Source organism: Oncorhynchus nerka, linkage group LG18 (genome assembly GCF_034236695.1).
Source record: "Oncorhynchus nerka isolate Pitt River linkage group LG18, Oner_Uvic_2.0, whole genome shotgun sequence".
In the NCBI taxonomy this organism is placed as follows: Eukaryota; Metazoa; Chordata; class Actinopteri; order Salmoniformes; family Salmonidae; genus Oncorhynchus; species Oncorhynchus nerka.
The window spans coordinates 39,820,555-39,842,892 of NC_088413.1; the positions used below are offsets into that span (position 1 = coordinate 39,820,555).

Sequence of the window (22,338 nt, forward strand, 5' to 3'; positions counted from 1 at the left end):
TAACATACTTCAAAAGAGCATGAAGATGATGTTAAAAACTGCTCATTTAGATTTGGAGCCAATCCCAACCAATTACATCTCAACCTCTAATTATTGCCACTTGAACATTGCTTATCTATAAATAAGTATTAGGAAACGGGAATGTGCTAGGTTCTCTCACATGTTGCTTACACCTATCTGGTTGTGTATGTATTTTCAGAAGTGCAACAAGCAAATCAACAAGAAACTAGGAACAGAGTCAAGAGATTTGGTTTGGAACTGGACCCTAAATTACACCCGCGCAGGGATTTGTGGGAGTGATTCATACAGCGATGACGTAGCCATGCACAACCGGTCAGTATGGTATTTCCTTATAGCTAGCTTTTTCAAAACAATCTGAGGGGACAGTGTTTCGTGTGTAGCTCGATCTGGCTATGGTCGCAAATGGAAATCGAACGGTCTGAGTGGCCAGCGGCTCAATGTAGTTAGTAGCTAATATAGCTAGCATAGGTGTGTTGATGTTGCTCTCGCCAGTATTCTGTCCAGTAGATTCCCACCGCTCTTTCGTCACTACAGGATGCTCAAGCTGTTCGGAGCGCTAGTTCTTGTGGGACTAGCACTGGCGTGCTTAGCTTCCTGGGTGCTGGAGAGCTATGACACCTCCTGGCACCCCAAACGGAGTGTTCCGCAGTTCAACGCCGTGGATGGAGAGGAGGCTAGGACATGTCTTCCTCCGTATCCCGGCGGCGAATTGGATAACATATTCTGGTTCGTGCAGGTGAGTGGATCCAGCTTCTAACTCGATTTGCTAGCTAATTGCTAACTTGCTAACTAAGTGTTTTGACTGTCAGTGTCAATTGTCAGGGTGACAGCTGTTAGCAAGTAAGTAGCCCACTGGGTAGTAGTGGTCATGTCACAATCTACACTGGATGGGGTCACAGTCCAGTTTCCTTTTTGGGTGCTGTGCTGTCATGCATGGACAAAGTTGGCACCGGCCAGCCATCAGGTTTTAAACTTTGAACCCAGTTGTAACTAGCTAGGTAATAAGTAATATGTTTGTTGACTAGAGGAGGGGATGTACCAAGTGGAATATCTTGTCAAAACGAGCTAGATGATGCCCTAGTTTGTGCTTTTAACCCCTGAATTATGTCCTGTACCCGCACAGGTGTCTGACATTCATATCAGTCGATTCCATGACAAAAAACGAATTTATGACTTTGAGAAGTTCTGCACTAATACCGTTGAAGTGATCCAACCTGCTCTTGTGCTCGCAACAGGTACGTCGGCCATTGCTTCTTGCTCATTAGTTTATTAGCAGCCCCCAAACATTACAGCTTGCAGAGTTTCAGCACTATCACAAGAGCAGCCATGAACCTGAAGTGAGTTATTATTTCTCATAAGTCACTCTGTCTGTCCACCTAACAGGAGACCTGACGGATGCGAAGACCGAGAGCAAGGTGGGCTCCCTGCAGCATGAGGTGGAGTGGCAGGCCTATCACGACATCTTGAAGAGGTCTCGGGTGCTGGAACGCACAAAATGGATTGACATCCGCGGAAACCATGGTGACTAATATAATATACCTCCTATGATATTCTCTTACACTTCATGATTTCTAGAATTCCCCCCCCCCCCCGGGAAGATCCTATGAACAGGGATGATAGATTGGTATGGAATTGGGTCGGGTCGTAAATGTCTAGAAATCTGCAAAGCCAGTTAGTTGAATTGGACTTGGAAGGGTTGAAAGGGTTTTTCGGCTGTCCCCATAGGAGAACCCTTTTTGGTTACAGGTAAAATCCTTTTTGGTTCCATATAGAACCCTCTGTGGAAAGGGTTTTACATTGAACCCAAAATGATTCTACCTAAAACCAAAATGGTTCTACCTGGAACCAAAAAGGGTTCTTCAAAGGGTTATCCTATGGGGAGAGCTGAAGAACCCTTTTAGGTTCTAGAGAGCACCTTGCTTTCTAAGAGTGTAGAATATGTAAAGAATCCACACACCTACAGATATGTGCATTCTTTGTGAATTTTAACTCAAAGCTGAGCAGTCAGGACCGTCACTGCTTAATGCCCCTCCATTGATATTGAATCACAAATGCTATTCGAGTTGAAACAAGAAATCTCCTACAGCTTAACTGTCCACTACAACCCGTTGTTAAAGACACTTCAAAAGAGCCTTTCTCTGGTTGACATTAGTTCAGTACAGAATAGATCGTAACAGCAGGACATTTAGGCTATGTGAGTCCCTGTGGTTACTGGTATGGATAGATGTTAATCAACAGGGATGAGGGAATTAATACCAAGGTTAGATACCTTGGCCAGGAGATGGTATATGTTCATTATGTTTTGCAAGGTCTCTCTTACTTAGCTACATTCCTGTTTTTATTATGTTTCTGATAGATGCCTTCAATATTATTTCCTTGGATAGTGTCAACAACTACTACAGGTCAGTGTTCACTCTTGCCTGCTATATCTGGAATGAATGTTGTTTACATGTGTCAAAGACGTACAGTAGGCCCTTCCAACTCAGCTCTGGACCTCGAAGCCAGTTCCACTGCGCTTTCTCATTGTTCCCCTCTATTCAGGGACTGATTTAGACCTGGGATACCAGGTGGGTGCAATTAATTATCCGGTAGAATAGAAAACCAGCAGGTTCCGGACCCCGTAGGGTCAGAGTTGAATACCCCTGAAATATGACAAGTGTCACTGTGATTCATGTTCAGAGACTCCTACTAGTTATATGACTAGCTTTCTAGCAACCAGCTCTCCAGCTCTCTGTAGTGTAGCTAGTGTGAGTGAGTTGCCTCTCTGCGTTCGCTTGTCTGTGTAACATGAGCACTAGACTTATTAACATTGATTCTAGCTATCTGAGCTAGATATAAAGCTATCTAAAGCCAGAAATACAATTTACAAGCTGATTCAAATGATCAAAGCTTGATGATTAGTTGATTATTGGAATCAGCTGTGTAGTACTAGGGCAAAAACCAAAACGTGCACCCCTTGAGGTCCCGAGGACCGATTTTGGGAGACCCTGCTCCACAGTTTGTAGCTCATTCTCTTTTTGAAACACAGTCTCTCAAAATATGACATCTGTCTCGTGTCTGCATGGTACAGTGCCTTGCGAAAGTATTCGGCCCCCTTGAACTTTGTGACCTTTTGCCACATTTCAGGCTTCAAACATAAAGATATAAAACTGTATTTGTTTGTGAAGAATCAACAACAAGTGGGACACAATCATGAAGTGGAACGACATTTATTGGATATTTCAAACTTTTTTAACAAATCAAAAACTGAAAAATTGGGCATGCAAAATTATTCAGCCCCCTTAAGTTAATACTTTGTAGCGCCACCTTTTGCTGCGATTACAGCTGTAAGTCGCTTGGGGTATGTCTCTATCAGTTTTGCACATCGAGAGACTGAAATTTTTTCCCATTCCTCCTTGCAAAACAGCTCGAGCTCAGTGAGGTTGGATGGAGAGCATTTGTGAACAGCAGTTCAGTTCTTTCCACAGATTCTCGATTGGATTCAGGTCTGGACTTTGACTTGACCATTCTAACACCTGGATATGTTTATTTCTGAACCATTCCATTGTAGATTTTGCTTTATGTTTTGGATCATTGTCTTGTTGGAAGACAAATCTCCGTCCCAGTCTCAGGTCTTTTGCAGACTCCATCAGGTGTTCTTCCAGAATGGTCCTGTATTTGGCTCCATCCATCTTCCCATCAATTTTAACCATCTTCCCTGTCCCTGCTGAAGAAAAGCAGGCCCAAACCATGATGCTGCCACCACCATGTTTGACAGTGGGGATGGTGTGTTCAGGGTGATGAGCTGTGTTGCTTTTATGCCAAACATAACATTTTGCATTGTTGCCAAAAAGTTCAATTTTGGTTTCATCTGACCAGAGCACCTTCTTCCACATGTTTGGTGTGTCTCCCAGGTGGCTTGTGGCAAACTTTAAACGACACTTTTTATGGATATCTTTAAGAAATGGCTTTCTTCTTGCCACTCTTCCATAAAGGCCAGATTTGTGCAATATATGACTGATTGTTGTCCTATGGACAGAGTGTCCCACCTCAGCTGTAGATCTCTGCAGTTCATCCAGAGTGATCATGGGCCTCTTGGCTGCATCTCTGATCAGTCTTCTCCTTGTATGAGCTGAAAGTTTAGAGGGACGGCCAGGTCTTGGTAGATTTGCAGTGGTCTGATACTCCTTCCATTTCAATATTATCGCTTGCACAGTGCTCCTGGGATGTTTAAAGCTTGGGAAATCTTTTTGTATCCAAATCCGGCTTTAAACTTCTTCACAACAGTATCTCGGACCTGCCTGGTGTGTTCCTTGTTCTTCATGATGCTCTCTGCGCTTTTAACGGACCTCTGAGACTATCACAGTGCAGGTGCATTTATACGGAGACTTGATTACACACAGGTGGATTGTATTTATCATCATTAGTCATTTAGGTCAACATTGGATCATTCAGAGATCCTCACTGAACTTCTGGAGAGAGTTTGCTGCACTGAAAGTAAAGGGGCTGAATAATTCTGCACGCCCAATTTTTAAGTTTTTGATTTGTTAAAAAAGTTTGAAATATCCAATAAATGTCATTCCACTTCATGATTGTGTCCCACTTGTTGTTGATTCTTCACAAAAAAATACAGTTTTATATCTTTGTTTGAAGCCTGAAATGTGGCAAAAGGTCGCAAAGTTCAAGGGGGCCGAATACTTTCGCAAGACACTGTAATTGTTGAGGTTTGTTCCAACATGCACACCACACTGTATGCAGTCACGAACTCTGCCACACAATAATGATGCCTGTTTTTATTCCCAGGAAATACTCAGCCAATCAGAAAGTTGGCTCCTTCCACTATGTCCACAAGACTCCCTTCGGCAACTACTCCTTCATCTGTGCTGATGCAACCATCACCCCCGGACCCAAGCGGCCGTACAACTTCTATGGCATTCTCAACCAGGTACAGTATACCCCCAACCAGCTTAACACCAGCCTGGTCCCAGATCTGTTTGGCATTACAACAACCATATGAGTTGGCTATACAATACAACACAAACTGATCTGGGAGCAGGCTAGCGCAACAAAACTAAATACTTTCCCACCCTACTCTGTCATTAATTTAAACATAAGACTGAGACATTACAGTCTATTTGCTTAATATTTTTTTAAATGTCCTTATGCAACACCATACATTAGACTCAGATGGACCTGTTGGCATCCTTCAGGACTGAGAGCCACAGCAGCAACCAGACCATCTGGTTTGGACACTATACCACTTCAACGGTCATCTCCCCCTTTCCAGGGCTGAGAGGTGTGATGAGGTAACAGATGTGTGTGAGATGAGGTAACAAAATAATGTTTGTGGGTTTCTATAAGCCTGTCTTTATGTTAGTCTGCCTCTCTCATTTAAACACCCTCTAAACAGGTTTTGGATAATTAACTAGTATACTGTTGTTATAACAGTTCTGGCATAGGTCAGTTATAGTTGTAACATAGTTAATAGCATAGTGGAAATGGTAAAATAAGGTTCCGGAAAGGCCATTCAATTATATTTATTGCCAATGCTTTTCGGAACAAGCTCACATTTACATTTACATTTAAGTCATTTAGCAGACGCTCTTATCCAGAGCGACTTACAAATTGGTGCGTTCACCTTAAGACATCCAGTGGAACAGCCACTTTACAATAGCTCCTTTAAAGCACTATTGCAACAGTGTCCGAACGTTATATATACTCAATAGCACAGTTATTGAATCCAGTTAGTTGAGATTTTTGTACCATATACATCTGTGATGTAATTGTTACCTATGTGTGTGTGTGTAGCTCGGCTGTAGCGTACCTGTGTGGTCACCTACACACTCTGGGTGGCCTGATGCCTGTACTACACAGCAGACACCCCGAGGGCACCCTGGAACTGGAGCTAGGTGACTGGATGGACAATCGCAGGTAAGTCTATAGATGCATCATACTTTTTACACACTCAGGCTCAGACAAACACATACACCTGTATTTGTGGTCTGTTTAAATTGTGCTACAAATAAAGTTATCACACAACACCGATATATTCATTTTCTCTCTCTTTCTCGGTCCCTCTTTCTCCCCCTTTCTTTCTTCCTTTCTCCCCCTCTTTCTTTCTCCCCCTCTCTTCAGGTACAGAGTGCTGGCGTTTGACCACGACCTGCTGAGTTTCATGGACCTGAAGTTTCAGCAGTGGCCTGCAGTACTCATCACCAACCCCAAGGAGGCGCAGTACCTCCATCCTGGAGTGGAGCCACTGGGGAGAATACAAAGCTCTACCCACATCAGGTGTCCCTTCTGTGTGTGTGCTTCTCAACCCTAAACCCCATGCCATGACCTCTAACCTACACCACCATACAGAATCACCATCACCCACTCTGCCTTTTTTACACACATATACCATACCATCTATCTCTCTATTCCATAAAACAATCACCCTTTTCACACTACTCAGCCGAACTGAACTGGTTACACTTCCACCACAGTTGCTGGAACTGTGCGGGACAGAGTAATATGCAAAGAAAATATTGGAACCAGTACAGTTCAGCACAATAGTGTGAAAAGGTTCTTTATCACCTACAGTTGAAGTCGGATGTTTCGATACACTTAGGTTGGAGTCGTTTTTCAACCACTCCACAAATTTCTTGTTAACAACTATAGTTTTGGCAAGTCGGTTAGGACATCTACTTTGTGCATGACAAGTAATTCTTCCAACAATTGTTTACAGACAGATTATTTCACTTATAATTCACTGTATCACAATTCCAGTGTGTCAGAAGTTTATATACACTAAGTTGACTGTGCCTTTAAACAGCTTGGAAAATTCCAGAAAATGATGTCATGGCTTTAGAAGCTTCTGATAGGCTAATTTACATCATTTGAGTCAATTGGAGGTGTACCTGTGGATGAATTTCAAGGCCGACCTTCCAACTCAGTCCCTCTTTGCTTGACATCTTGGGAAAATTTAAATAAATCAGGCAAGACCTCAGAAAACACATTGTAGACCTCCACAAGTCTGGTTCATCTTTGGGAGCAATTTCCAAATGCCTGAAGGTACCATGTTCTTCTGTACAAACAATAGTATGCAAGTATAAACACCATGGGACCACGCATCCGTCATACTGCTCAGGAAGGAGTCCTATATCGACAACCTGAAAGGCCGCTCTGCAAGGAAGAAGCCACTGCTCCAAACCTCCATAAAAAAGCCAGACTACGGTTTGCAACTGCACATGGGGACAAAGATCGTACTTTTTGGAGAAATGTCCTCTGGTCTGATGAAACAAAAATAGAACTGTTTGGCCATAATGACCATCGTTATGTTTGGAGGAAAAAGGGGTAGGCTTGCAAGCTGAAGAACACCATCCCAATTGTGAAGCACGGGGTGGCAGCATCATGTTGTGGGGGTGCTTTGCTGCAGGAGGGACTGGTGCACTTCACAAAATAGATAGAATCTTAAGGAAGGAAAAGTATGTGGATATATTGAAGCAACATCTCAAGACATCAGTCAGGAAGTTAAAGCTTGGTCACAAATGGGTCTTCCAAATGGACAATGACCCCAAGCATACTTCCAAAGTTGTGGCAAAATGGCTTAAGGACAACAATGTCAAGGTATTGGAGTGGCCATCAAAAAGCCCTGACCTCAATCCCATAGAACATTTGTGGGCACACCTGAAAAAGCGTGTGTGAGGAAGGAGGCCTACAAACCTGACTCAGTTACACCAGCTCTGTCAGGAGGAATGGGCCAAAATTCACCCAACTTATTGTGGGAAGCTTGTGTAAGGCTACCTGAAAAGTTTGACTCAAGTTAAACAATTGAAAGGCAATGCTACCAAATACTAATTGAGTGTATGTAAACTTCTGACCCACTGGGAATGTGATGAAAGAAATAAAAGCTGAAATAAATCATCTTCTCTACTATTATTCTGACATGTGACATTCTTAAAATAAAGTGGTGATCCTAACTGACCTAAGACAGGGAATTTTTACTAGGATTAAATGTCAGGAATTGTGAAAAACTGAGTTAAATGTATTTGTCAAAGGTGTATGTAAACCTCCGACTTCAACTGTATCTCCATACCACAAAGTTTGTCAACAATGTTTCATTTTGGCTCACCTGTCTCTGCAGATGTGTGTGATAATCTTCCCCTATCCTCCTGTATTCTAACCCTGGCCTCTCCGGTCCCCTCAGGATCCTGGCCTTCTCTGATGCCCCGGTCACAGCAGTTCACGTCAGCGTGGACGGGGTGGAGATGGGTGAAGGCCAGTCTGCTGGAGGTCCTCTGTATGTGGTGCCATGGGAACCCTCACTCTACCTCGCTGGGCTGCACACTGTCACTGTCAAAGTGAAGGTTGCACAACACCCATTACCTCATATCTTCTATTATATAGACATGCTAAGAGGTTGTCAAATGTTTTAAAAAGTTGTTCAAAAGTTATCCAATGTTTTCTCAGATAGCTACCAGATGTTTTGTTACTAGTTCAGGTGATGTGGCCTCTCTTATTCTGTGTGCGTGTTTTTGTGTTAGGACGCGGTGGGGCGGTCGACTTTCCGAGAACAGCTCTTCACCCTGGAAGAGGACCTCTCCCCCAGCTTTGGTTTCTTCCAGTCCTTCATCCTGCTCACTGACCACTACATTCTGGTAAGAAGACAAAGAAGAATACTTGATTTTCCTGTCAGTCTTGAGATACGAACGGGCGACCTTCCAGTTGTTGACCTGCCTCTCTCCCTGTACGTTACTTGCTGACTCAACCTCTATAGCAAAAGGTCTTCTAACATTTAACCATCATGTCTTCACCAGCTGTGCTCTGTAGACCTACTGTATAAACGGTCCTGTCTGTCCACAGGCCCGGGTAGCCTTTGTCGCAGGGATGCTGCTGAATATTGGAGTGCTTGTGGCGTTCAGGTTCATGCCTCTGCCCTCTGTCAGAGGTGAGATCCGCCAGACACTCCTGTCACGTCAACCATGGTAGTATCAAGCTGGTTGTTACCGGTGTGAAAATTGCCATAGTTATTGTTCTCAGCCATCCTATATAGTGAAAGAAAATCTAGGATTTTTGCATATCATTCCACACATAACCTCATGTTGATAAATACATGTATTGTCTGTAATACGCAATTTGTTGTCTGTGACAACTCTTTTCGTCGATTTGTAGTTTTCAATCTTACCCGTTTTCCTGTGTCTCCCAGGGTCTTCCAGTCTGTCCTCTTGCGCCTGTCTGTCCCTGCACTTGGTCAGTAAAGCAAACACTTTCTACTACTCTCTACTGCTCTTCAACCTCTGCACTGCCTTAGGTGAGTTTCCTACTGGGTCCAGAGGACAACCATCCATTAAACTCAGTCTCTTCACCCTGTCAGCCGGTCTCAACTTGCTCCCTACCCCTTGCCTGTGTCCCTTCAACATTTATAGAGCTGTAAGGTGTGAGCCTGTAATCCTTTATTTGATTATACCTATCCAGACCCTTCATATCCTCAAACATCTTAGGGTTGGGGCCAAGGGGAAATATGCCAATTAGCACTGACTGTGTTGTGTTCGTCTACTCACCCTCTGTCTCTGCAGGTCCCTGGTTCATAGGAGAGTTGATTGATGGTCACAGTGGGGCTTGCTTTGCCTTCGGAGTGGTTATCGACGGACACTTCCTCGAGGGAAGTCTCACTTATGTTGTTGGGGTGGGGCAGGTGAGGAGGCTGGTATTTAGTCAGGATCATTATGAGATGATATTGAGAGATACGGCGTTCATACATGCTCATGACAGGTCTTAATGCACGATAACTGCATTATAATACGTCATGCCTGGTGGCTTTTAGTAAAGTTCTACCAGATGTATAAAGAAGGGGGAGACTTTAAGGCAGTGGTCCTTTTTCCCTTAAAAAGGGTTACCTGTAGTTGACAAACTCTTATCCCTGTGTCTTCTCTCCATTTCCCCAACAGCTGCTCTTCTTCAACATGCCTCTCACCTGTTACCTGTGCTGGAGCCTTCACCTGCGTAGTCGTGGTAACTCCTTCCGCTCACACTTCTTGCGCCCAGGCTATCGGTGGAAGACTCTGGGGGTGCATACAGCCATGTTGCTGCTGCTAGCCTGGCAGGGATACTCTTGTTACTTCCTGCTGGAGACATATGGACCGCTGGCCTTCTTCCTGTCCCCAGTCCGCACGTGGGCAGTAGGGATCGCCCTGCTATTGGTCTACCGCGCCTGGAAGGGCCCCGCCCCCTGTCTCCGTGACGACAGCAAGACAACCACAGCCTCTTGACGGTTGCACTTATTTTCTTTCTACTGGGGGATTCTCTTAGTTATGGCAAACTACATTGGCTCTACTTTTCTATCCCATATTTCAAACTACTCTTTTGTGCAAAGTTGTTTCTCGCTCTCCCTTCAAAGCTACTTTCCCCTCATCGTATTTCCCACATTTTTAAACAGTTTAAAAGTAGTTGTTTCATATGCATGTTAGTGTATTGCATGTGTAGACCACACCCCTATACACAGTCAGCGCAATGGTGTTTGTACAGTGAAGACACTAGTTCAGTATATATTGTGGATAGAATTGATTGTTCAGCCAATGACTGCTGTTCCTCAAAGTGGATTGAAGAGTCTCTCACCGCTGTATTCTGCTGTGGTAAACGTATGTATTAGTTGCCCACTTGAGACTTGATTTGTAGCGGTTATTCAATTCAAAGTGTTGCCTCGGCCAACTGCCACATCACCACTGCCAGAGGATACATAATCAGTCCTGCTCTGGCAGGTTTTGTATTTGGTTATTGCACATAGGTATCGCAGACCAATCACCCACCGGAGGTAGTTTAAATGTTTATTTTGAGCTCTGAGAATCTGGCTTAAGATAACAGCTGTTACTCAGGAATGGGAGGACTTGAACCAAAAGACTGATGACCTTTTTATATATTCAATATTAGCTCAGTGGTGAATCTATCCACTTAAAGCATGTTAAACAATCAATGCTAAATAATAGCAAGGGTGCAATGACCTGAGATTGTGCGGTTTTCATTTTTGTATTATTTCCTTGGTGATGGTTATTCTCTATTGAGAAGTTGATTTGGGCAGCTGTGTGTTATGTATAGAAAGCAGATATTTTGGGGAGTTTCAGACCAGCACTGGGCGCTCGACTTAGACAGGTGCCGGAGCGTCACAATATTTGAGCTAATATTCTAAGAGGAACATGGAGCTCAAGCAATAGAAATGTTGAGGTGAGAGCACCTGCCAAAGTCCAGCACTACTCTGGACTCAGGTTGGGGGTTAAATTTCTACATTGAATTAAGAAAATTGGAATTTAAGTTATGACTAAACTTTACGGATGTCACATTGCTTGTGGGCGGTGCTATGGCGTCCACACCAAGGGTTGAACTGTCTCTTTACCACGTCCCATTGTCCTCATTTCCCCTAGGATGGGATCTTCAGTCAGGGAGTTGTGGTTCTCCTTTATAGAATGTATCAAAGTTCATATTGGTCCCATGTATCAGGGTTTATTAGAGCATCGCACAAGATGCCCAATGCCGATTATGAAGTGGAGATTAGAGGTTTCATGACTTAATTGTCCAGAGCTGTACTTTTTATTCATGGTCAGCTTTAACACCAGAATGTAAAGGGTTGGCTGACTCAGTTTCACCAGCAGTTGCCCCAAGCTAGGTAGGTAGCCTGGGTGCCAGTCTGATATTTTGCCAACTCCTCGTCAGGCCAAACATAATTCCATAAGGACTTTGCATGAGAGCAGAATTAAAACTGGCATCTGGGCAGAACATAACCACTACTTTGATGTTTGCTGTAATGTTACTCATGAAATAGATTGTGGCAAGTGTAAAATCAGATACCCATTTTCAAATTGATCATTGAAATGAAGAATGTTCAGATTTTATTAATGGTTTATAGTGCTGTGAAATAAATTGTTTAGTCAACTGGAATGAGATCTAAGACTTCATTGAATTCTTTGCAATTTAGCATGTTGATAGTTAGACTGTCACAGATCGGTTAAGTATATTACAAAGGTTATAAGAAAAGAGACATTCAGTACAGTGTAACTACAAATAATTTTATTCAGTCCATCCAGTTATTGTCAGTATAGAAATCAAAGGCAGGAAGTAGTGTGTTAAAAAAAAAAGCTTGTGATTCCAGTAGCTTCTGATGGTGCCACCAGGGATTTGAATCAATCTGATATTTTAATGATCTGTTTACCAATGTTTCCTCCTTTCATCATGGAGCAAAAGGCCACTGCAAAATAAAGTAAAGCTCAATTCTCAGGTTTGTGGTAAATTTATTTTAAGATGGTCATTTAAGTGCAACTACACCATTACCAGCGACACACTTACCTCCCATATTCTCAATGCCATTTACTACCGTCTCCAACACCTGAAGGGAGAATGGAGGGACAAAAATCATATAGTGCAAAAAAGATAAGGTACTCAGATATGGGGGGGGTCAAGCTGAGGGGGAAGGTTGAGTAACTATTTCTGGCAACATGGCACCACTGTTCACCATGTGCTCAAATCTCAGATTTTACCAGTTGTCTGTGCGGTTGGTCCTTGTGGGTCATAATTTGAGAAAAAATATCCGCAGGAAAGAATAATTTACCCAACTTAAGAGCGCCTGTAGGTATATGGTTCTGTCGGCTTGCATCTCGATGCCGTCACACGTAAAGCACACCATGTAAATAGCTGAATGTAACCGAACATTGCTGACCGAAGCACATTTCCTGTCAATCAGCTGGAAGCGCTTGAGTCGTATTGCGCCTCACCTGCGGTGTATTCATTAATCGGATTCCATTGCAAAATGTTTCATCTGTTGTGAAAATACAAAAACGACAGAAGAATATAAAGACAAGCGTTCTGAAAGTCGTTTTAATAACACTTACCTTTGGATAATTTGTCTCAAATTTCCACCCACCTAAGGGCGAAATCAGCAGACAAAAAAAAAGGTAGTTCAAATGAAGTTTATGCAACATTCTGATTTGTAAAGAGGCCGTTAATTGTTTTACCCTATATGTTAAAAGAGGGCGGACTGAGACTTCCACACTCAAGATTTGAAAGCTATCAAGCAATGTGCAGGCTTCAATCAAAAAGAAAAATCTGACTTGCCAACTATTCTGATTAGGCGACTCAGTTGATCAGTCAATCAGGAAAATATCAGATAGTGGCCACTGACTTTGGTATTTGATCAGTTTGGTTTTAAAGCCCCCCCCAAGTAACGACCTTAAATGTAGCACCATGTTGGTAGAAATGTGCAGAACCCTCGCAAGAGAGGTCTACTAAGTTTTAAACTTCAGAACTTCCAAGTATACAAAACATCAAGATGGCCTCAGACAGACTTTGCCTTGCCTTGATCTGCCCCTCTCTGACCCACTGACTGAGCTGGATTATGCCGGCTTCGTGTTTCTCCATGTAGTTCAGCACCATGAACCGCTCCCTGGTGGGATAGAGTAGAGCTTTCTAACACAGATGCAGACTGGGCCAACTAGCAGCTCAGGCATCTCAAATGTGTTAGAACCGTTTACAGATTTATCAAATATTTAGTAATACACTTCAAATGACTATTAAAGTATACCATAATCATGTAAATGCCAAATGTTCCTTCAGTTATCTGAGACAGACCATTGAGTACCTGGTTATGTTTTTACTTTCCAGTGCCTCCCGAGTCTCATCACAGAGAGGTGGTGGGTAGGGCACGTCCTTGTTGTACTGGGAGATCTGTCCACAAAGGATAACGTGACCATCATTGTTCATCTGGAGATGAATGAAGGGAAGAGGAATGCGTGTCAGTCACTATCAGGGTGGACAGAGCAAAACTGCTCCATACACCAACCATCTCGAGCCCCCCCCCCCCCCAACATTTCATTTCTTTTAACAGTAAACACCTGATTAAATTAGTCAAAGGCTTGATGATTAGTTGACTAATTGAATCAGGTGTGAGGGGGGTTGGGAATTAAGGTCTTTAAGGTAATTCTTCCAGGAACATGTGGTGTGAGCCATTGTCTTTACACTACCACTTAGATGGTGTATGTGTCCCACACTACCGTCGGAAGTAGTGGGGGAGCCGTCTCCTTACACGAGTCTCTCCTGGACCTAGTTTGTCATCAAAGTAGTGTAAAGAAGCCCTTTCAGCCTTGTTTACATTGGCAGTTTGAAGTGACTGAAATTCATTTTTTTTTTGCATATCCTACTGAAATGCGCTCTTTCCTGCAGTCTGAACAGACAATAAAGGACACATTGGATAGGAGATTTCACTTTTGGTGATTTGAAGTCAAACGAAACAGATTCCTGGCCATGTGAATTGTCAAATCGGATTTGCCCTGTGGTTGACTGTTTTTTGGCATCTTGTGGCTTGCTAGATACTGTTGAGAAGAACGTGGTAGCCAACTAGCATTGTTTACAAGCAAATGAGTGAATGTCCTAGAAAGCGAGACAGCTAACATTGCCTAGCTAGTTGAGTGCTGTGGCTAGCCCAAAAGGACTAGGATAATCTTATCCTTTGAGGCTTTAAAATAAAAATAAAAGTGTTCTTACACTTTGATTTTGAAACTGCAACGCAACTGGAAAACGTCCACGGCAGGCACTGTCGTCACAATCTTGCTACATAACTTCCGAGTGATGGGAAGCAGGAGGACCAATCATCCTACACTACTGCACACACCCGTTGTTATTCTGACAACTAGTGTAACCACTTCAGCAAATGATTGCTGTCTGAACACACAAATTGAGTACTATATAGGTAGAGAAATTTGAACAGAACAAGGCTAGGTCAATAACGCAATTCCGACAAATGCAGATAGAACCACAGTCCCAATCTCTCAATATCCTGTCTGCGTCAAGACACCTAAAGACAGTAAAGCCTGCTTACCTGTGCTATTACAGCATCGCTTATGGGCCCTCCCACATTGTCAAAGTAGACATCCACTCCATTAGGACAACTTTCTCTCAGTGCTGTGGCCACATCCCCCTGACGGTAGTTGACTGCTGCAGAGAACCCCAGATCCTCCACAAGGACTCTGCACTTCTCATCAGACCCACAGATCCCCACCACCCTGGTACAGCCATCCACACGGCCAATCTGGAGAGCAGGAGGAACACAGAAACCCTGGTAGTCTTAAATTAATCTCTTGCGTCCCATCACCTCACCCTCAACGCATTGATGGAAAATGTCAGAGGGACCTTGGAACGCAAGTGTTTTGGGGGCAAGTATAGAGAATGTGAGGATAGACAAATGACAACCACCATTCACAAAGAGACCATACCATGTTTAACTAGATCAGGTTACTGTAACATGCTGGTGTTTACCTGCCCAGCTACGGACCCACAAGCCCCTGCAGCTCCACTGACCACCATGGTCTGATTGGCTCCGTCGGTCACATGACCCTTCTCTCTAACACCCAATAGTGCGGTGAGACCAGGCATGCCAACTGCACCCAGGAAGTAGGATATGTGTCCATCAACCAGCTGTGGCTCAACCTGTAGAAAACTTAGATCATTTTAGAGAAAAAAAAAAAAAGGGAAAAAAAGTCCAAGAACATAGCTTTCCTATATAGGCACGATTTCAGAAACTATGGTGGATCTGCTCATCTCAGTAGTATGAAAAGGGCACTAGACCGATATACTGAAGCAAAAACCCTGTCTTAGGTCAGTTAGGAGCACCACTTTATTGTAATGTCAGAATAGTAGAGATGATTTAATTCAGCTTTTAATTCTTTCATCACATTTCCAGTGGGTCAGAAGTTTACATACTGAGTACTTGGTAGCATAGCCATTAAATTGTTTAACTTGTTAGGGCGGAAACCCTCGACAACATCCACTGAAAAGGCAGAGCGCGAAATTCAGAAACATTTAATTAACTGTCATACATTCACAAGTGCAATACACCAAATTAAAAGCTTCACTTCTTGTTAATCTACCACCGTGTCAGATTTCAAAAGGCTTTACAGCAAAAGCACACCATATGATTATGTTAGGTCAGAGCCTAGTCACAAAAACACATACAGCCATTTTCCAGCCAAAGAGGAGTCACAAAAAGCAAAAATGGAGATAAAAATTCATCACTAACCTTTGATGATCATCAGATGGCACTAAGGACTTCATGTATGTTTTGTTCAATAAAGTTCACATTTATATCCAAAAACCTCAGTTTACATTGGCGCTTTACAGTCAGTAATGTTGTGCCTCAAACAGCCGAGAGAGCCACATCAATTTACAGAAACTCAAACTTTGATAAAAGAGATAACTATTATGTACAGAGTTATAGATATACTTCTTAATGAAACCGCTGTCAGATTTCAAAAAAGCTTTACGGAAAAAGCAAACCATGCAATAATCTGAGTACAGCGCTCAGACACAAAAACAAGCCATGCAGATACCTGCCATGTTGTGGAGTCAGTAAAAGTCACAAAAGGCGTTATAAATATTCACTTACCTTTGATGATCATCAGAATGCACTCCCAGGAATCCCAGTGCCACAATAAATGTTTATTTGTTTGATAATGTCCATCATTTATGTCCAAATACCTCCTTTTGTTAGTGTGTTTCGTAAACAAATCCAAACTCGCAATGCACGGGCAAGTCCAGGCGAAAGTTTAAAAAGTTAGTTCGTAGAAACATGTCAAACGATGTATAGAATCAATCTTTAGGATGTTAACATAAATCTTCAATAATGTTCCAACCGGAAAATTCCTCTCTTTAGAAATGCAAATAGAACGCAGGTCGCTCACGGGTGCGCGTGTGATCAGCTCATGATGGCAGACCTCTTATTCAATCAGCTCTCATTCGCCCCCACTTCAGTAGTAGCCTCAAACAAGGTTCTAAAGACAGACATCTAGTGGAAGCCTTAGGAAGTGCAATATGACCCCATAGACACTATATTTGATAGGCAATGAGTTGAAAACATACAAACCTCAGATTTCCCACTTCCTGGTTGGATTTCAGGTTCTCACCTGCCATATAAGTTCTGTTATACTCAGACATCATTCAAACAGTTTAAGAAACGTCAGAGTGTTCTATCCAATACTACAAATAACATTAGCTTCTGGGCCTGAGTAGCAGGACGTTTACTCTGGACACGCTTTTCATCCGAACGTGAAAATGCTGCCCCCTATCCCAAACGTGTCGGGTAGCCTTATACAAGTTTCCCACAATAAGTTAGGTGAATTTTAGCCCACTCCTCCTGACAAAGCTGGTGTAACAGAGTCAAGTTTGTAGGCCTCCTTGCGCGCACACGCGTTAACAGTTCTTCCCACAAATGTATGGGATTGAGGTCAGGGCTTTGTGATGGCCACTCCAATATCTTGACATTGTTGTCCTTAAGTCATTTTGCCACAACTTTGGAAGTATGCTTGGGGTCATTGTCCATTTGGAAGACCCATTTGCAACCAAGCTTTAACTTCCTGACTGATGTCTTGAGATGTTGCTTCAATATACCCACAATTTCCCATCCTCATAATGTCATCTATTTTGTGAAGTGCACCAGTCCCTCCTGCAGCAAAGCACCCCCACGACATGATGCTGCCACCCCCATGCTTCACGGTTGGGATGGTGTTCTTAGGCTTGCAAGCATCCCCCTTTTACCTCCAAGCATAACAATGGTCATTATGGCCAAACAGTTCTATTTTTGTTTCATCAGACCAGAGGACATTTCTCCAAAAAGTACAATCTTAGTCCCCATGTGGCTTCTTCCTTGCTGAGTGGCCTCTCGGGTTATGTCGATATACGACTTGTTTTACTGTGGATATAGATATTTGTACCAGTTTCCTCCAGCATCTTCACAAGGTCCTTTGCTGTTGTTCTGGGATTGATTTGCACTTTTTGCACCAAAGTACGTTCATCTCTAGGAGACAGAAAGCATCTCCTTCCTGAGCGGTATGACAGCTGCGTGGTTCCATGGTCCTTACTTGCGTACTATTGTTTGTATAGATGAACATGGTACCTTCAGGCGTTTGGAAATTGCGCCCAAGGATGAACAAGACTTGTGGAGGGCTACAATATGTTTTCTGAGGTCTTGGCTGATTTCTTTTGATTTCCCATGATGTCAAGCACAGAGGCACTGAGTTTGAAGGTAGGCCTTGAAATACAGCCACACCTCCAATTGACTCAAATGTCAATTAGCCTATCAGAAGCTTCTAAAGCCATGACATTTTCTGGAATTTTCCAAGCTGTTTAAAGGCACAGTCAACTTAGTGTATATAAACTTCTGACCCACTGGAATTGTGACAGTGAATTATAAGTGAAATAATCTGTCTGTAAACAATTGTTGGAAACATTTCTTGTGTCATGCACAAAGTAGATGTCCTAACTGACTTGCCAAAACTCTAGTTTGTTAACAAGAAATTTGAGGAGTAGTTGAAAAACAAGTTAATGACTCCAACCTATGTGCATGTAAACTTCCGACGTCAACTGTATATGGCCAATATACCACAGCTAAGGGCTATTCTTAAGACAAAACGGAGTGCCTAGATACAGCCCTTAGCCGTGGTATATTGGCCATATACACCACAAACTGCCGAGGTGCCTTACTGCCATTATAATCTGGTTAGAGCAGTAACAATAAAAACACACAACAAAAAAAAATCATACCTGTGATATACCACGGCTGTCAGCAAATCAGCATTCAGGGCTCGAACTACCCAGTTTATAATGTAGGATAGATAAACTGGTGGATGATAAACTAAACCTACCTTCTGTAAGAGCTTTTCATCCATCAAACATTGCGTCTGCCAGTGCCAGTTGAACGAGGTGACCATGTCATCCACAGAGAGGCCATCGCAGCGGCTTAACTCAACCACCCCGACGCCTCCACCGTCCACACACTCAGACAGCCCCCATGGAGCCAGGTACTCAGCGCCTGTGTCTTCGTTCATGCGACATCGCTACAAGACGAATATGGAATGTCATTATGAACAGTGTATTTGTTTAGGGTACCTTACCCATAACTTAACTGGGCACTTGTGAAAGTAAAATGGCTGTTTGTATGCCTATAATTGCATTTCATGCAGGTGTTAGCCATGCCCACTTATTGGACACATCTTTAAATAGCCTATATAAAATAGGAAGCTTATCGTAGGTTACTAATGGTCCCATTTTGTTTATTTCATGCACATTTGATATAGTCAGCAAAGTGCAGACACATTTCAGCTTTTCTTTCCAGCCATGCATCACCATGTAAGGGTCAACAGACAGGAAGAGGGTCCGGACAAGGACTTGTCCTTCTTTCAGAAAAGGTCCTACAATCGCCTCTTCCACACGGAAATGACCAGGGACTGGCTCTCCATCAGTCCCTGTAAAACACAAACATAGAAGAGCCATTTGGCCTACTTATGTGGTTGTTGTATAGTCTATAGTTTGTCTCTACATTAATTAGTACACTAAAAGGCAATATATTTTGGGTTATGGTTATGGGTTATATTGGGTTATTCTAATAAATTAATGGAATGTAATATTGTTGATTTCACAGGTTTGTCTGATTGGAACACAGGAACAAATATAAAGGGGGGGTTCTGCTCTGGACGGAGCAATTGGAAAATAATTTAGGTTGCAACCCCTGGTCATAACTGATTTAGGATCATTGATGCAGCAGGTTATGATAATTAGGTTAAGGTTAGGAGAAGGGTTTAAGGTTCACTCTGGAAAGAGTCACGAACGCGATGGTGTTCTCAGTTTCTCTACGACCCCCACAAGTGTCACAGGACTCATCTGAAGGTAACCATACAAAACAAAAGGAAGTCTGGAGGTAGTTTTATGCAACAACAAAAAAGGGTTAAATGATCAAAAAACAAATATTTCCTGACCTCTTATTGGGGTGGCAGGTGGTTAGAGCGTTGGGCCAGAAACCAAAAGATTGCTGGATCAAATCCCTTAGTTGACAAAGTAAAAATCTGTCATTTTACCCCTGAACAAAGCCGTTAACCCACTGTTCCCCAGTAGGCCGAAATTGTATATAAGAATGTTCTTAACCGACTTGCCTAGTTTATACCTAAAGGGTACAAAGTCCCCCCCACACACATTTTTTCCTTAGCCAATTTTTTTTGTCTTTTTACCTTATATGAATGTATTTATGGGCTATATTAGTAAAGCCCCTACACCATTAAACTGAGGTTGTCTCACATGCGATGAATACAAGTGTAGATTTTAACATGCTTTAAGAAAAACAAATCCCAACAATGCAGTTAATATTGTAATGAAACAGCAGGGAGCAGGTCTCGAACCCTCGACCCCGAGGTCCGGCGCGCAGGGTCTATAAACCCAGGGTCGTTATATATATATATATATATATATCCGCGATTCGATCCAGCAATCTTTCGGTTACTGGCTCAACGCTCGGAGCACAATTAGTCAGGCGGCGTGTAAAACCGCAGCCATTCCCTCCAACGCCATTAAATAATCTTTGATAGTGTTTACCGTGCTCACGTCGCATTGGAATTTCGCGCTTTACGTAGCCAAAAGGCATGCAGACGACTATAATGACATTGTTCTGTCTGTGAAATCGCAATGAGCAAGAACAATTAGCAAGATATTTGACCGGATTTATAAATGTGAAGCATCCGGTTGGTGTTTCCCCTCCCTGCCACATATGGTGATGAGGAAACCCAGTGGCCGACAGTAAGGAGAAGGAATTTGGTCAACATTTCTGCCTATTCTCTCATTGATTAAACATTTGATCTCCAAAATGCTGTTTCCAAAGCTATCATTCTAAAAATTGCGTTCAGGAATGCAAGGGCGAATTGAGATATTGCACACAGGAATTGGAGTGTTCCCTAACGGAAATATGGCTCCGCCCACCTTCTTGCTTTTTCTGCCCACCATAATTAATTTGACGACTCAATAGCGCCATCTGCTTGCGTTTGGACTAGCACCTATGCTAATTACAGCTATCTGCATGTAAATATTGCAGTGTTTTTATCTTTACAGCTAATAAAATGGACAAGGGACCCAACCAAAGATGTCCGTTTGGAAACCGGTTTGTTTTGTACGCGTTTATTTGCAATCCTACCCTTACAAGAGTTGCAGTCAGGAACTTTTGACGAAGTTATGCTGCATTCACGTACTAGTTGAAACTAGGACAATTTCGACATAACTGACTAACTGCTTGAAAGCGGCACGTGTATAACTACAACCAAATAGCAAGTTGTACATTTTCGAGTTTAGTTCCGACTTGGGTGTGAATGCCGCATTAGCCGTAACGCCATTAATGCGATGCTAATCATTGACCAGTCGTTTCAAAAAAGTTAACAACTGTCTCCATTCATACACTCGCTAGGGTACAATTGACCGCTATATGAGAATTATAAAATGTATCACACAGCTGAGAAGTCTACACATACCAGGTCGGGAGTTAAGCACCACTCTCTGCACAAGCAACATATTCTCTCGTCAAAATGGCGGAAGTAAACGTTGTTTTTTATTTAAGTCTTTCTTCTTCATGAGGTTTAATGGCGGTTGGCATCCAATAAATGTTGCATCACCGCCACCTACTAGACTGGAGTATAACTCCCTTAACTTATAAGTACAACTACCTTATACTTTGTCATTTTTACATTTAAAAAATCAACAACAAAAAAATGTTTTACTAAAAATACCCTACCATCTAATACACTCACAAAAACAAAACAAAAATGACCATACACCACTATACCTCTCTGCAGCTGCCACCACAACCTCTATTTTCTGCTACTTACAGTACAGTTGATAACCATTACTATAAAGGGCAAAATTCCAATCTTACTGAAACACATATCACTTGTTGGTGTTTCACTCTGTACTGGTACAGATCTACTACTCACACCACTCCTCTCAGGATCCCTCCCCCTTGACCCATCTTCCTCTACTTTCTTCACTGCCTCAGCATATGACAACTTCTACACTACTCTAACCCTGGAAACCTCAACCTGCCTCTCCGAGGCCCCATTGGCACCCCATACAATCAACACGTACCACTACTTTCCCCAATGCTACACGTTCCTCTGTCTCATGCTTCATTTAAGTAATGGAAAATGTGCACAATTATCAATATATTGTTCACTAGTTATCATACAAAGAATAATACAAATGATTCTAGAAGATATGTCTTTTTTCCTAAAGGTCAATGTTTTTTGGTGTATACCCTATCATTTATTTCACTGTACAACGTTTTCTTTCTGTTGTGCTGCAATTAAAGGGGCGGGGTCCACTGAACTCAGGAGCGCTTCTAGTTAAAGAGTGGCCAATCAGCTTAAACCCAATCTTTGTTCCATATTGGACATACATACATAATTCCCAGTCCATTGTGTCATGGTAAAAGACGGGCCCATTCTACTCAGGACAACTTCTAGTTTCCAAATCCACAGAGTTTCGCCCAGAGAAGCATCAGTGCTCATTTTG

General features: G+C 42.6%; 2 protein-coding genes across 5 annotated transcripts; one reads left to right on the forward strand and one right to left on the reverse strand.

Moving 5' to 3' along the window:
• Positions 1 to 236: 236 nt before the first annotated feature.
• tmem62 (transmembrane protein 62) lies at positions 237 to 12,249 on the forward strand. Of its 2 annotated transcripts, XM_029687656.2 has the most exons (15): positions 238 to 333; positions 556 to 757; positions 1,145 to 1,256; positions 1,405 to 1,542; positions 2,378 to 2,423; positions 4,804 to 4,945; positions 5,182 to 5,306; positions 5,809 to 5,931; positions 6,136 to 6,291; positions 8,192 to 8,351; positions 8,529 to 8,642; positions 8,848 to 8,932; positions 9,191 to 9,295; positions 9,561 to 9,679; positions 9,933 to 12,249. In XM_029687656.2, the coding sequence occupies exons 1-15, from the start codon at positions 323 to 325 to the stop codon at positions 10,251 to 10,253; spliced, it is 1,959 nt and encodes a 652-aa protein (XP_029543516.1). In that variant the 5' UTR covers positions 238 to 322; the 3' UTR covers positions 10,254 to 12,249. The 2 variants fall into 2 exon arrangements, with proteins under 2 accessions (XP_029543517.1, XP_029543516.1); XM_029687657.2 differs by lacking the exon at positions 9,191 to 9,295 and having other exon boundaries at positions 237 to 333.
• ptgr2 (prostaglandin reductase 2) lies at positions 12,021 to 21,387 on the reverse strand. 3 transcript variants are annotated; one of them, XM_029687659.1, is made up of 9 exons: positions 21,303 to 21,387; positions 19,141 to 19,259; positions 18,660 to 18,851; positions 15,280 to 15,450; positions 14,843 to 15,052; positions 13,607 to 13,728; positions 13,324 to 13,411; positions 12,319 to 12,358; positions 12,021 to 12,220 (listed from the first exon to the last, which is right to left on the reverse strand). In XM_029687659.1, the coding sequence occupies exons 1-9, from the start codon at positions 21,340 to 21,342 to the stop codon at positions 12,156 to 12,158; spliced, it is 1,047 nt and encodes a 348-aa protein (XP_029543519.1). In that variant the 5' UTR covers positions 21,343 to 21,387; the 3' UTR covers positions 12,021 to 12,155. The 3 variants fall into 3 exon arrangements, with proteins under 3 accessions (XP_029543519.1, XP_029543518.1, XP_029543520.1); XM_029687658.2 differs by lacking the exon at positions 21,303 to 21,387 and adding an exon at positions 20,380 to 20,474; XM_029687660.2 differs by lacking the exon at positions 19,141 to 19,259 and having other exon boundaries at positions 21,303 to 21,336.
• Positions 21,388 to 22,338: the final 951 nt, after the last annotated feature.